Source organism: Pogoniulus pusillus, chromosome 22, assembly GCF_015220805.1.
Source record: "Pogoniulus pusillus isolate bPogPus1 chromosome 22, bPogPus1.pri, whole genome shotgun sequence".
In the NCBI taxonomy this organism is placed as follows: Eukaryota; Metazoa; Chordata; class Aves; order Piciformes; family Lybiidae; genus Pogoniulus; species Pogoniulus pusillus.
In genome coordinates, this window is record NC_087285.1 from 8,089,235 (window position 1) to 8,102,574 (window position 13,340).

The following is a 13,340-nucleotide window of genomic DNA, read 5'->3' on the forward strand; positions in this document are numbered from 1 at the left end:
AAGGTGATTATATTAAGGTCAGAAGCTGAAAAGAAGAGTAAATCTAGCTTGCCTGTAGAATAAAGAGGAAGGGATCATACTCACAGCAGCTGCAGAGACACAAGATCATCAAAAAGGCCCTGGGGAATCTCTGTGATCTTGTTTCCATAGAGCACTCTGAAAGATTCAGGAAGACAAAATAAATCTTGAGTAACAGACCAGTTTAGTGTCCTCCCACACCTCTACATTATCATCCTTATTGATCTTGTGCACCATGCCCAGGATCTGTGGGCATTTCATTTAACTACTGATCTCATCTTCTTTTTCAGAGACCACGTGGTATTAAATGAGTCGTTATGATTCCGGCTTCGTCTGGTGTTGGAAAGCATTTTTAATGTAGAAACTGGACATGATCCAAAAACTGTATCTGAAATATTTTTCACTCTGTTGAGGGATTTTTTCCCCCCATCCTTTTTAGAATTATTTTAACCACTGAAAGGTACATTGTCTGATGCAAAAACCCCTATAATTCTCCTCAGTGATACTGAATTTAGAAGCCAGGGAGCACAAGCTGGTTGTAGATAAAATTTCATATAACTGAATTGCTTCAGATAAAATAATTGGCATGAAATGTGACACAGGCATCACTGGATAAAATATTATGGCTTCACCAGCTGCTAGCTAATATAAAGAAATTTAGCCTGAACTGGGAACAGACACATACTTCAGAAACTCAAAACTAATTTAGGTATAGTTTAGTTACAAAAATCAGTAAAGATTTAATAACACAAATGAGAGTCTCTGTATATATTTATTCATCCATAAATATATATGACCTGATATCCATGATTCAGTTTTAATATTAAAACTTCTTCTTTTTTTTTAATGGAAAAATGCATATACAGTATTCTCAGAAATTGAACTAAAGGGAAAAGCAGACAAAACCACCATTATGCTAAGATGTATACCCAGGGATCAGGGCAAGATCATGTATGAAAGGAACACCTGAATTTCAATCATGGCTAAAGTATTTACTCATGTCATTTCTGCAAGTTGATACAATTTGCCAAATCATAAAGTGAGTTAGGAGCTTCTATGGGCTCTGGTAAAAGAGAATTAGATTAGGCCCTCTGAAAATGTTATGCTTTACCTCAATGTTTTAATAGACTTCAAATTAGGAAAAACAACATTTATGCAACTTCTGTGCTCTCTATATAGGACCTAGCAAATGGTTGTAAACCATCTCGTGACAAAACTTTGTTGGCTGTCACTAAACTAGTGAATTCCTGAACTTTTCAGTGTGAAATAATATGCTAGCAATTAATCAAATGGCCACATGAGGCTTGGATGCTGGCTGAAGTTCTGGCTTGCTCTGTCTTTCAACATATAAGATATTAGGGTGAGTTAACACAGTGAAAAACAAGCACTTAGCATGACGGGCCATTTACAACACCTTCTGGCCTTCCCAGAGTATCACCACTTCAGTTTATCCCTCATCAGTCACTGGAAGTATATCAGCTCTGGGGGAGAGTTCCCAGACCAGCCAATTTCTGAGTGTAAATAGAAAGAATCTAAATAAAATAGTGTTATTTATGAAATCTGATCTTGAAACTTCATTTTCCATGACTTTTTTTCATTACCCCAGAAACTAATGATTATCTAGCATTATATTTTTTCTAAACATATGTACCATAATTTGCCTATCTTTTGCAGAGGCAGGAGGTTGGCTTTTAATGTGCTATTACAGTTACTGTTTATTGTGAACGAATGTTAGTGCCACCAACATTCTGACTGTTTCTGAATTTCAGCTTCAGACGACACATACAATTTCCCACATTGACAGAACTGCATGCAATGTACCTAGATTATTACACTCTACCCAAAACTAGACAGAAACGTTGGCTCAACTTTGAAAGGTCCATTTAGATTGCAGTTTCAAAATACGAGATAATCGAGTCACTGAATTTCACTCGGCTTTAAAACAACATCCAAATGGCTGACCACAGACTGCTCTCTGGACAAAGTAACTGATGTGAGCACCTGTATCAGGAAGCAAAAACCTCTGCAAATAAAATATTTATAAAAGGTTAAAATACTAAGATAAAGCCCACAGAATCCACTGCACTTCCACTGCAGTCTCCACACTTTCTGAACAATTCTTTAGCAAATGCATCATCTCTACACAAAGTTCAGATTATAAACTCTGTCACATTAGATGAACATCTTCCTTAGCTTTGTGACGTAGCAGGACCATCAATGCTGATCAATAATGTATAATAGTGAAGCATGGAAGACGGAGTTCAGAAGCTAAGCTTTACAATACACAAAAAAAAGAAGCAAAACCCAAAAGAAATCCTCACTCCAGACTGAGGGTTATTATGGCTATAGAAGTAAAAAGACTTTGGAAAGCAAATCCCTAAAGAAAGCCCAACAATCACACCTAGGGCAGTTGTTGTTTGCAGTACTGCTAAATGCACACATCACAACAGGACTCTCATTAGAGCAATTTATTCTGCTCTTGTGAAACCCCCACTTTGAATACTGACTCCAGTTCTGGTGTCCCCATCACAAGAAGGACACAGAACTGTTGGAGTGAGTCCAGAGGAGGGCCACAAAGGCGATGCGAGGGCTGGAACATCCTTGCTATGAGCTGAGGGAGCTGGGGTTGTTCAGCCTAGAGAAGAGAAGACTCTGGGGAGACCTTATAGCTGCCTTCCAGTAGCTGAAGGGATCCTACAGGAAGGCTGGAGAGGGGCTTTTCATAAGGGTGTCTAGCAACAGGATAAAGGGGAATGGTTTGAAGCTGAGGGAGAGTAAGTTTAGACTGGATCTTAGGAAGAAGTTCCTCAGTACAGTAGTGTTGTGACTCTGGAATAGACTGCTCGGGGGAGTTCTGGATGCCTTGTGGGTGCCTCTTTCCTGGGGATGCTAAAGACCAGGTTGGATGAGGCCGAGCCTAGATGAGAGGCATCCCTGGCTAGGGTGGGGAGGTCAGAGCAGATGTCCTCTGAGGTCCCTTCCAACCTAAGCCATTCTATGATTCTATGATTACTCCACTTTCAATTCAGGAGTCAGAAGATCATCATGTAATGTTCCACTGAATTTTAAACCTTGGCTGTGTTTATACATGCTCTTTATTATTATTTTGAGAAAAGTGAATCTGATGGAAATAGCTTATAAAATCAAACAAAGCTTTGATTTTTAGAAGCCATGAAAAGAAAAGAAGCATTTTCAAGCCTAATTGAGCTTATGTGCATGTGGCACATTAACATTCAAACAAATTAACAGCTAAACAAAAGTCAGTATGAGAGCTCAGGCACTTGTCTCTAATTAATATTCATGCTCAGCACTACACAGAGCCAAATTAGCTAACACCATTGTCTGCTTGCCATAACAGAGCTGAAGTCAAATGGTCCGACAGAAAGAAGCAAAAAGCAGGGGAGATCTATAATGCACTACCTCTCATTTCTTAGGTTCCTGATTCCCATTTACTCTAATAAAAAGTGCAGAAACTTTTGCTTTCCTCAGAGTTCTCCTATTTTTCTCTTGTTTATGACAGGAGGGCAAACTCATACCAACAAATGGATTAATGGCCAGGTTCTTGATCCAAGACTTGTTCTGAAGGTGCCAACTGCTGCACTTCCAACAGTACTATGAATGTGTCAGCTTGCAGAAAAGGCTGGCTAGGTTAGGGATGTGCCATTACTGCAGCTGCTTTCCTCTACCTCCTGCCATTTGCCCATCTCAGTAGCATGCAACATGACATTTCCAGAATAGCAGTTTGGGGGACAAAAAGAAACCAAACAAAAATGCCAAATAAAAAAATACCTTCAAAAAGCCATGTAACAGAAAACTCAGACAAGTCAATTCAAGAACTTATTTCAATCTCCAATGCTTCTACCAGCATGGATAAATACCAGGAGATTTGTCTAAGGCTCTGTGGTCACTTGTGTCCCTCACATTTGCTGCAGGACATGCAGGTGTCCTGCCTACTGTGCAATCTTGGCATAGGAACACAACTCCTATGTACCCCCTAGCAAAAGCAATTTAAGATACAAAATCTTTTATATTAAAAACACACCAAAGTTGATTTGTAATTGAAAAAAAAAATCAGCTGGGTTACTGCTACCTATAGACAGTGAATCTGTGAATCAGAAGGACACTTATTAGAGCAAAAATTACTAATAATTTTACTGTGTGCTCCTGATTATTCATTCACTTCTCATCCTTGCTGGGAGATCAAGTCAGCCACAGGTCTGACAAAATTACTGACAGGTAGAGAAATTATTACCATAAACATGTACATTTCATAAGAGAGAGAATTTTACATTCACAATGCTAATCTTGAAGGCAGCAACTCAAGATTAAGCCAATACTAAGTGAGGCAGCAACAGGTACCCTTTTTCTTACTCTTCCTACCTTTCTTTTTTCATCACACATGGGAGTCTCTTTTACAAAGACAGAGACCAGTGGAGAAGAGTCATCAAGAAGTGCAAAGAGATCAGACTTGCCAGGATATGATCTTTATTCTAGTCTTTTCCAGAAGGTAGATATAAGTAATACCAGAATGACCAGTGTGAAAACTTGAGTTTTAAGTCAAGCAAACTTTTCTCTAATTTTTTGCAGGTGCTTTTTAATATTAGCCACTAATTATGGCACAGGTGCAGCTGAACCGTCTGAGGGCTATATTCCTAGCGGCAGGTAGAGCCATCGGCTTGCCATTTCACAGCTAAATGCCTTCAGCACGGCTACAAACCACAAGCTGCAGTTCTTCAAAAGTACCTGGCAGACTGGCTGACAACTCACAGCAGTTTTCAGGCTGCGATCAACCTTCCAAACAATGGGAAGGACAACACACACAAACCAGATCCCTGGCTGCACTGCAAACGCTGGAGATCCCTGGAAAAGGCACTCTGTTCAGCTGAAGAGTTATTATGGATCTCCAATAAGAAATTATACAAATATATGAAGTCACAATCAGGTCTTATACCTGATCTGATTCTAACATGCTCTTTTAGTACTGTCCCCCAAATGTATCTATTCCAAGACACAGTTCAGTATTAATTTTTCAGTAATTAATTGTTGCTATTAAACTTCAAGTTTTGCAGAGTAATCCAACTCATGTTCTAAGTAGTTAAAGATCACAGAGTGAAAACAGTAACTGCATAGACTCATCTAAAAGAGTGGGACATAGACTCATCTAAAAGCTGGAGACTTTCAACACCTGTCTGGACACATTGCTGTGTGGCCTGCCCTAGGTGTTCCTGCTTTGGCAGGGGGGTTGGACTTGATGATCTCTGGAGGTTCCTTCCAACACCTAACAGCCTGTGATACAAAGACAGCAATGGGGGCACACATAACAAGTATGTTATCCTAGGTGAGAATGTAATTAAGCATGTAAGGTTTCTTCAGTATGGACTCAACATGGAAGTATCTCACTGATCCTTTGCTGTCTCCAGACACACTCTAACCCCTTCAACAATTTTTGAGCTAGGGAATTTGCAAAGACTTTACCAACACAAGACCTTTCATGTGCACTGAAATTTAGCATAGCACCTTCTAAGGGTGTGAAACAATAACTGCTGTGCAGTCTTTATTTAACAGTTCGTTGACCTACCATACTTGCAAATGGAGTTGCAATGCAGCTGCAATCCAGCTGCTTTGAAGTCATATCTCAGTATATAGAGATTTTCCCTTGGAAACCTTGGGAGGTGACAAAGAACTCTTTTGGAAGTAGGAAATCTTAGCACAGAATCCCTTCCTCTAGACCATACGGTTTCCAGCTAAGTGTTCCTTTATTTTGACTTGGCTGAAACATTCTTACTCAAGTGTCAAATTTTGACTTTCTGCAATGTCTTTTTCAGCCATCATAATGCCTTAACTTTCCTTCAGACTGTGAAAACAATTCCTGCTAGGAAAAATTACATTTCCCAAGCTACAAACAATGGCATAGGCCTGGTAAGAATTCAAGTTTTCAAATGTAGAGGGATTGATAGAGGTAAAAACAGCAATATATTTCTACTATCTGAAAAAAAAATAGACATGCAATATATTCCCCCCTGCACTATTTCATATTTCTTCAGAACAAGTTAGTCTCAATAAATCACAGTAAAACTATCCAAAGCAATTTGTTACCTTAAAATAAGTTTGGCAGTTACTACAAAAGACAGTGTTTTATTGCAGATTTCAAATCACCATGAATGACATCACATACATCATCACTCAGGAGATGATGGTCTAAATAGGACTGCTATGTCAAAATCTAAGCTGTCTCTTGTCTTTGTTCCCAGGCTGAGCTAAGCTTTTAAATTTTCACTAGCTTAATTCACTATATGAACAAAAGCAAAGGAATTCTCCCTCTGCAGTGGTCCAAAATTTATTCACTTAGTTTAACACACTGAAGGCTTAGACTGTTTTGTCATATCTCATAAAATGTCCCCAGACAGTCTGGACATAGCCTTCCAAACCTACATTTGTGGGAAGTTTCTTAACCCCAAGAATAACATTTTGATACTATTAACAATAACCAAATGCTGACACAATCCTTTCACTGATATTAGACAGATTTTGAGTTGATTAAATGAAAAATTAATGTAGTTCAGAAAGTGCATGTACCAATCTCGAAACATGAAGCTATTCATAACTTAGTCCCCATGTTCTGTGCTGAGCTATTAACTGCTCCAACGCCAGCAAAGTGTAGCTCCAACCATGGCACACAAACTCCATATGGTACAGAGCATTTATCAGACTGCTCAAAATTAAGGTAAAACAGTAGTTGCAATCAACCAATTTTGCTGCCTTTTTCATTGCAGGGGTACTTTTTGCTTTCCTGTTTATATGGAAAGAAGTAATGAATGGCAAGACAAATCCCTCCAACACAAAAGCCATGGCTACATGACTATGGCTCACATTTGTGCTGCTCACTACTTTTTCAGATATCCACAATTATTTTAATTATTTGTTTCTCATCTTGAATATTTTGCATGGTCCCATGTACTGCAGTACCATTACCTCTCATGAGCTTCAAAGTATACACTCTTGTATCACCTCTGAAACAAATACTTCTATATTTACAAGTGTGGAGACTGGTATAGACAAGCAGTTTATTTGTCCAACAGCCATCACTGGAATCATGCAATATAACTTGTCATCCCAAATCCCACAGTAGCATCTTTAAGACTAAAGACTCTTTTTCTCAGGCCTTGGTCCATAGCTCTCTACAACTGTTCTCTCAAAAGCAGAGGCTGGATCTTACTTTATCTTCTGTTTCATCCACTAACAGGTTTAGAGTTTGGTTCATACCAAACATATGCTAAGGATTTAAATCCTAGTATCTAAATCCTGAAAGAGAACTTCAGATTCTGCAAAGAATTAAATCCACAGCCTCAGAGCCTCCTACTGCCACCTGTATGTAGCACAAGAAAGGGAAAAATAAAAGCCAGAAGACACTGAGAATAATTAAAAAAAAAACAAACTTCAAGAAGAATGATTCTGGTTTCTTTGTTCTTGCCACAACCAGGAAAAAGAAAGAGTTATGTACATGCTGAAATATTTCTAAGAAAATCAGAGAAGAAATTCCTTGTTCCACACAATTCTAAAACAGGGAACAAGATCCCACTGAAAAAAGGCATGAAGAAAACAGACACTTTTTTTTTTCCCTGTGTGGGGAATGGAGAAGTCTTGAGTCCTTACAAGGACAAGCTTGCCTTTCTTCTTCTGAATACAGTGAAAAAATAAGTTAGAAGTTCAAAGTGTTAAGATTTTGTGACCTGTTTGACTCCCATAGGTGACTTTCCTGTTAGAGAGGATCTGTAGATTTAAGCTAAAACTTATGACCTGCTAGCATATGGCTTACTTAACACTTTTAAAAGATTTGAGTTTGATACATTTTAGGGAAAACTGCTTCTATAATAAAATATTCCTGTGTTTTCAAAACTATAATACAACATTTTTTTCTTCCATCTCTCCATAGGTACAATAGGCTGAGTACTCTGAGAAACAGTTCTGCCTGGAAACACAAACCTAAGTTAGCTTCAGAAGAAAGTAGGTAGCAACCCACTATATATAGGCCTCCATTAGCCAGCCAGGCTAACAATGTTGGCTGTCTTCCAGATAAGCACTTTCACTCTCTTGGACCCATAGGGAGCACTGCAATTGCATGCAAGCAAGGAGTAAAGGGAGGAGCGGAAAGTGGGAATAATGCAAGGTTTTTGGCACTACAGCAATACTCCATTCTTAATGGAAACAAAGTTGCTTACTTTCATTTGTGCATTAATATTTTCCCTTCCTTTATTCCTGTTTTAACACAGCGGGCAGAAAAGTCCAGCTGCTTGGTGGACAGATCAAGCGTCAGCGGTGTCTCATTAACATGTCAGCCACCAATCACATTTGACTTACATATATGAAAAATAAAGGTTACTCTCAGACTACAGTTATGGGGCCCTCAGGCACCAAAAAAACTGTGCTGATTAAAAGACAAAACACTAGTAAGCAAACTGTCTTGCTTCATTTCTACCTTCTTGTTCCCTCCCCTTTGGCAGCTTCATTGGTAGGGCTGACACTTCAAAGCAGTCATTCTCTCTTACACTTGTCCTTCTGCAGTTGACATAACTGGACTGGTGACTATGGCAGAGAGCAGATGAAAGAAGATCCTCTGCTTCTCAGAAGTAGAAACCTGGGGAAGGTTTATTTGGAGAAAGCGAGATTTCCAGAACAGCAGATAATTTTGTTTCATGGAGGTTCAATCAAGTTCAGAAACTTGAACTACAGAAGTGACCAGCACAGAAGAACCTGGCAGAGGTCTGGGTGACTGTGGAAAATCAGCTCTTGCCCATCAGCCACAGGGAAAACATTTGCAAGATCTATCTGAAACTAACAGCAAGAGTAAAACTTTTCAAAAGAAAGTAAAAGGCTGGAGTTGATACCATTGTAGAAACCAGTCTGCCAAAGAGAGGAGAAACTGACTGTGCTACAACAGCTTTGTGTGGCTGCAGGAAAAGGCAACTGAGGCAAAAACACGGAAGAAAAATAGACTGCTCAGACACAGTTCCCTTACTACAGCCGTTTCTATGCTGCATCTCATCTCTGTGCCCTCTCACTTTCCTCTTGTAACCTCCTAGTGTTACCTTAAGCACTATTTTACCCACTTGGATATAAACATATTTAAACATTGTTTTCTTGATATATAGTTTTGGATGACTGGTCAGAGGACATGGAGTCATTTCACTTGCTTCCGTATACAAGTCAAAACATTATACATTCCTTCCCAGCTCACAGTCTCATTTCCTCCCTGTCCACTCCGATGTGTTCTGCCTCACTCCTGAAGGCCACCTGGGGGTATCTGAATTGGATATAGCTAAAGCTGAATAACTTCTCAGTTGGGAAGTCAACCCCAGCTTGCTCCTAGACTGGAAAGCTGCAGCACAGCAGCATCAGCAGTAGTTGCATACTAAGCCAATACTGCAGTGTTCAGTAAATACCATTCTCTTGAAAATAATTTCCAGAGAGCATTGAAAGAGATCTGACCATTTCCACAGTGTGTTGGATAACACTGCCCCAACCATTCAACAAAGGCTAGCAACACTAAATATCTGTTTCTGGCATTCTCCCAGTTGGATTTGGGGCACAAAAAAAAGGGCCATCCCTCTGCATTCTGGCTCAGTTTAATGCAACATGCAAGTTCAGCAGTGAATAACTTTCTAATATCAGCACTAGTCAACAAGTTTATAAAGGCTGTTAGAACTATCCAGCATTCAGAGATTAAAACTTCAGCAGCATTTAGAACTAAACTGCACTCTTAAAAGTCAAACTGTGTTATATGAATATTGATGAGCTAAAAGTTTTAAAACTGTCTTTAAAACTAATGCAGATAAATAATCATTCCAGTTGAGTTTACCCTCTTCTCTCAGCCTGGGGCTCTTTACAACATTCTCTTCTAGTTCATTCTCCATGTGCAGCTTCAGACCTTGTATTGCTCTTTTTATCATTAAAAACTCCACTATTTTAATAGTGCTGTGGGCAGCTAGGTTAAAATACAGCAGCATTTAAATTCAAATTGGTGCTAAAACAGTTTCTGTGCTCTACAAGGAGAAATGAATGGGTGTCAAGGGAACCTACTGTGCTAGTTTGAAGCTAGCTAGAATATTTTGGTGAGAAGAACTAGATTACAGGCTCTGAAAGGGAAACAATGGTGATTTTTACTTCACTCATAGGCTTGCTGAGATGTGTAAGAACTAGAGTGTAAACACTGATAGGGGAGTCAGGAGTCGTTCTCTGTCCAGGCTCTGGGATGCATCTCTACCACGTCACCTTCCATCTCTCTGATTAATCTACCTGCTTCCTACCCGCCCTGGCCGACCCTCCATTATTCCTTGGGCACAAGGCAATGCCTGGGGTAAGGCAAAGACAGAGGAGTGGGAGAAGGTGAAAGAGTGGTTGGGAGCCCCTCCTGGGGACTCAGGTTTCTGGGAAGGCTGTTGTGTTTCTGTATTACCTTTTAACTTGTACATTTCTGTATATAACTGTATCTCTGTAAATATCTGCTTGTATATTGTGCTAAGCTGTAAATATAAATGCTTCATTCAATTTCCAGAGCTGGCTGAGCCTAGTCTGGATGATTTCTAAAGTGTGGTGGGGCGGGGGACACCCAAACCATCACATCTACCTTCCCTTAATCTTCTGTATGAAATAACATTTGAATCCTGCTCCAGCTTAATAAAGTAGTATTTGCAGATAAGAAATAGAAACATTTTCTTAAAAGCTTAAGTTCTTCCCTAAGTAGTTTGAACAAAACCCCAATAAACAAATAAACCAAAATTCTCACAAGAGAATTCAGACTCAGTTCTTCAATATCAAAGGAAAAAAAAACCATTTTGGAAGAATTTCCCCTGCTCCCTAATTAACACTATCAAACAATGTTTGAAACATGATAAGGCTTCGTGTGCTATGGTGAGTTGAGAGGCGTGGATCTACCCACAAGTGCAAATGTATAGTAGGTCAACTAATGCAGAGATCTGAAGAAGTGACCATGTCAGTAACCTTGGGGGAGTTGACCTATAAAAGATTTACTAGAGATGTGTAAATGGCTCTTTCTTCTAATCCTCATGACCAATTCTTTATTTATAAAGGATCAGATGCTTTGCACAGACTGGCAACTGCACACAGAAACTAAGTTCTGCCACACTGGCAACTGCACACAGAAACTAAGTTCTGCCACACAGCACATTATAACTTTTGTTTCTTTTACACATAAGCTCTTCCCAAAAGCTCATTCAGCTCTACTTCCTACTTACAATGAAATGAGTGACTTCAAGCCTTTGAATGCATCAGGTGCAATGTCAGATATTTGATTCTTGCTGATGTCTCTGTAAAAAGAAGAGAGAGTTTAAAAAAAAGTAAACAGGAAAACATTTTTGCTCTAGTTTATTGAAAGAATATATTTGATGAAAAAAAAAAACCCTAAAAGATAATATCACATCAGAGAAATTATGAACTGTGTAAGGATGGATAAGTCATCAAAAGACACCAGTCAGTAAGACAAGCTATAGTTTCTACATATTATTAGTGTATTGCAGACCCTGTCAGGGAGCCCCAGCAAGAATCCACCTTTTCATCTATGATGTAAGTGGGATTCAGTTAAAGCCTGCTGTCATTTTCAAGGGGAAGTGTGTTCCTGGTTTGGAAAATACTCTTTGATTCTAACCAGAGCCACCTAAGTGCACAAAGGAAGCAACTACACCACAGCTTCTTTACACATGGAGCCAAATTTGCCACACTTGGGACACAGATGTTCAGAACTGGGCACCTTCTCATGACTATCACTGCAATCTAATCTTTCTGTCAATCACTTCAATCAGGTGCTTAGCTACAGGAATAACTTTCAGCCATCTTATTGCATTCACTGACAGTTGGTATCAGTTTGTGTCAGCAGTATCAAATCTTTTAACTGATAGCTGTAACTGGAGTAATGTAGTGTTTCATGTACATCTTCACTGTTATTTCCACTGGGGCACACCCTAAGGACTCCAGTCAGAATCTCTTTTAAACAAACACCACTTGAAGAAGAACTTGGAAATCAGAAAGTAAGAAAGTTTTCCTTTTTAGACATGTTTTAAGCTGCAAATTCTCTTGGTTTAAATTTTAATGAAGTCCTCTAATTGTTTTCAAATCTAGTCACATAAAGTGGGATTTTTCCTGGCGTGCTCTTGTTTTCATTTGTTTTTTAATAAGGCTCATGAACTGCTCTGCTACTGATGTTTTCCATTAAAACATCATGCCTACAAGGGCAACACTCAGTGAAGGCCTCCACTTCTTCACCTCATCTTACAGCAGCCACATTTGTGGCAGTGAAAATAGGAAGATTTGGGTTTGTGCAGGCTTTTGTGAAACAAATTTAAACTGGTTGCATTTGTTGCCTTTTGTCTAGCAATTCTTATACCAGCAGAAATCGATGTGAATGAATCTGTGCTATTTATTGAAGAGCATACTAAAGTCTTTTATGATGACATGAAATTACAACTTTGCTGAACAATGACAAGCAGCTGAAAAGGGACAGCTAGTTTTTGAAACAAGCACTTCAGCACTATTTTATTGATTCACTACATTTCAACATTTCCCTCCTTTCTCTCTCCCCACGTTTGGACGCTAATGAGTGTGTAACTAATGGTGTCTGAATGTGCATAAAAGCCATGCTGGGTGACGGCACTCACCCACTTCATGCGGATGCATTACAATCAGCATTAGAAGATAATTAGGCACATTATTTCCTTTCTGTTAGATCCCAAATTCCATTCCTGTTGGATAAAGAGGCTCCAACTCCTTCTGATGTGACTGAGGCAAAAGAATTAAATCATGCTCCTCTACTTGTGCTCTCTCCCTTTGGTAAGATCATCCTATTCTGTGCTTGTTGTTATGAGTTAGAGTTGATTGCCTCCCCAAGAACTTACTGTAAATCCACCCCAGAGAGCAAATTCACCATCTGCATCAAGACAAAGAGATCTCCTTTTTTTCTAATCTGCACAACTAAGTCAGTTTGAACAAGGAGACTCATTTTCATAGTTTAGGGTCTCTGAGCAGATTTGAGCAGCTGAGTCTAGCTGAGAGGCAGGTAGGTTGGAGTAGATGCTCTCTAAGGTTCCTTCCAACCTCAGCCATTCTATGATCATTCGATGATTCTCTGAACCACTCAGTGGCTATTTAGCTGTAAAGCTTATAAACCTATTAGGATTCCACCCAGGCAGGGTATAGTCTCCCTACTCCTCTGGCACAGATCTATCAAAAAAAGTTGTTGAACATGCCTTGAAGGGTGTGCTCAGTTACCAGTTACTTTCTGAAACTGGTTTGGGCTTTACACCAGGGGAGCA

General features: G+C 39.3%; 1 protein-coding gene across 3 annotated transcripts in view; it reads right to left on the bottom strand.

The window, feature by feature from the left end:
- Nucleotides 1-13,340, bottom strand: part of SLIT3 (slit guidance ligand 3) — a 525,031-nt gene that overhangs the window by 152,626 nt on the left and 359,065 nt on the right. For all 3 annotated transcript variants that reach the window (XM_064161620.1, XM_064161622.1, XM_064161621.1), the window contains exons 12-13: nucleotides 11,271-11,342; nucleotides 85-156 (exon numbers count right to left, since the gene is read on the bottom strand). In XM_064161620.1, coding sequence (XP_064017690.1) covers nucleotides 85-156; nucleotides 11,271-11,342 — 144 coding nt within the window. The remainder of the gene's footprint in view (nucleotides 1-84; nucleotides 157-11,270; nucleotides 11,343-13,340) is intronic.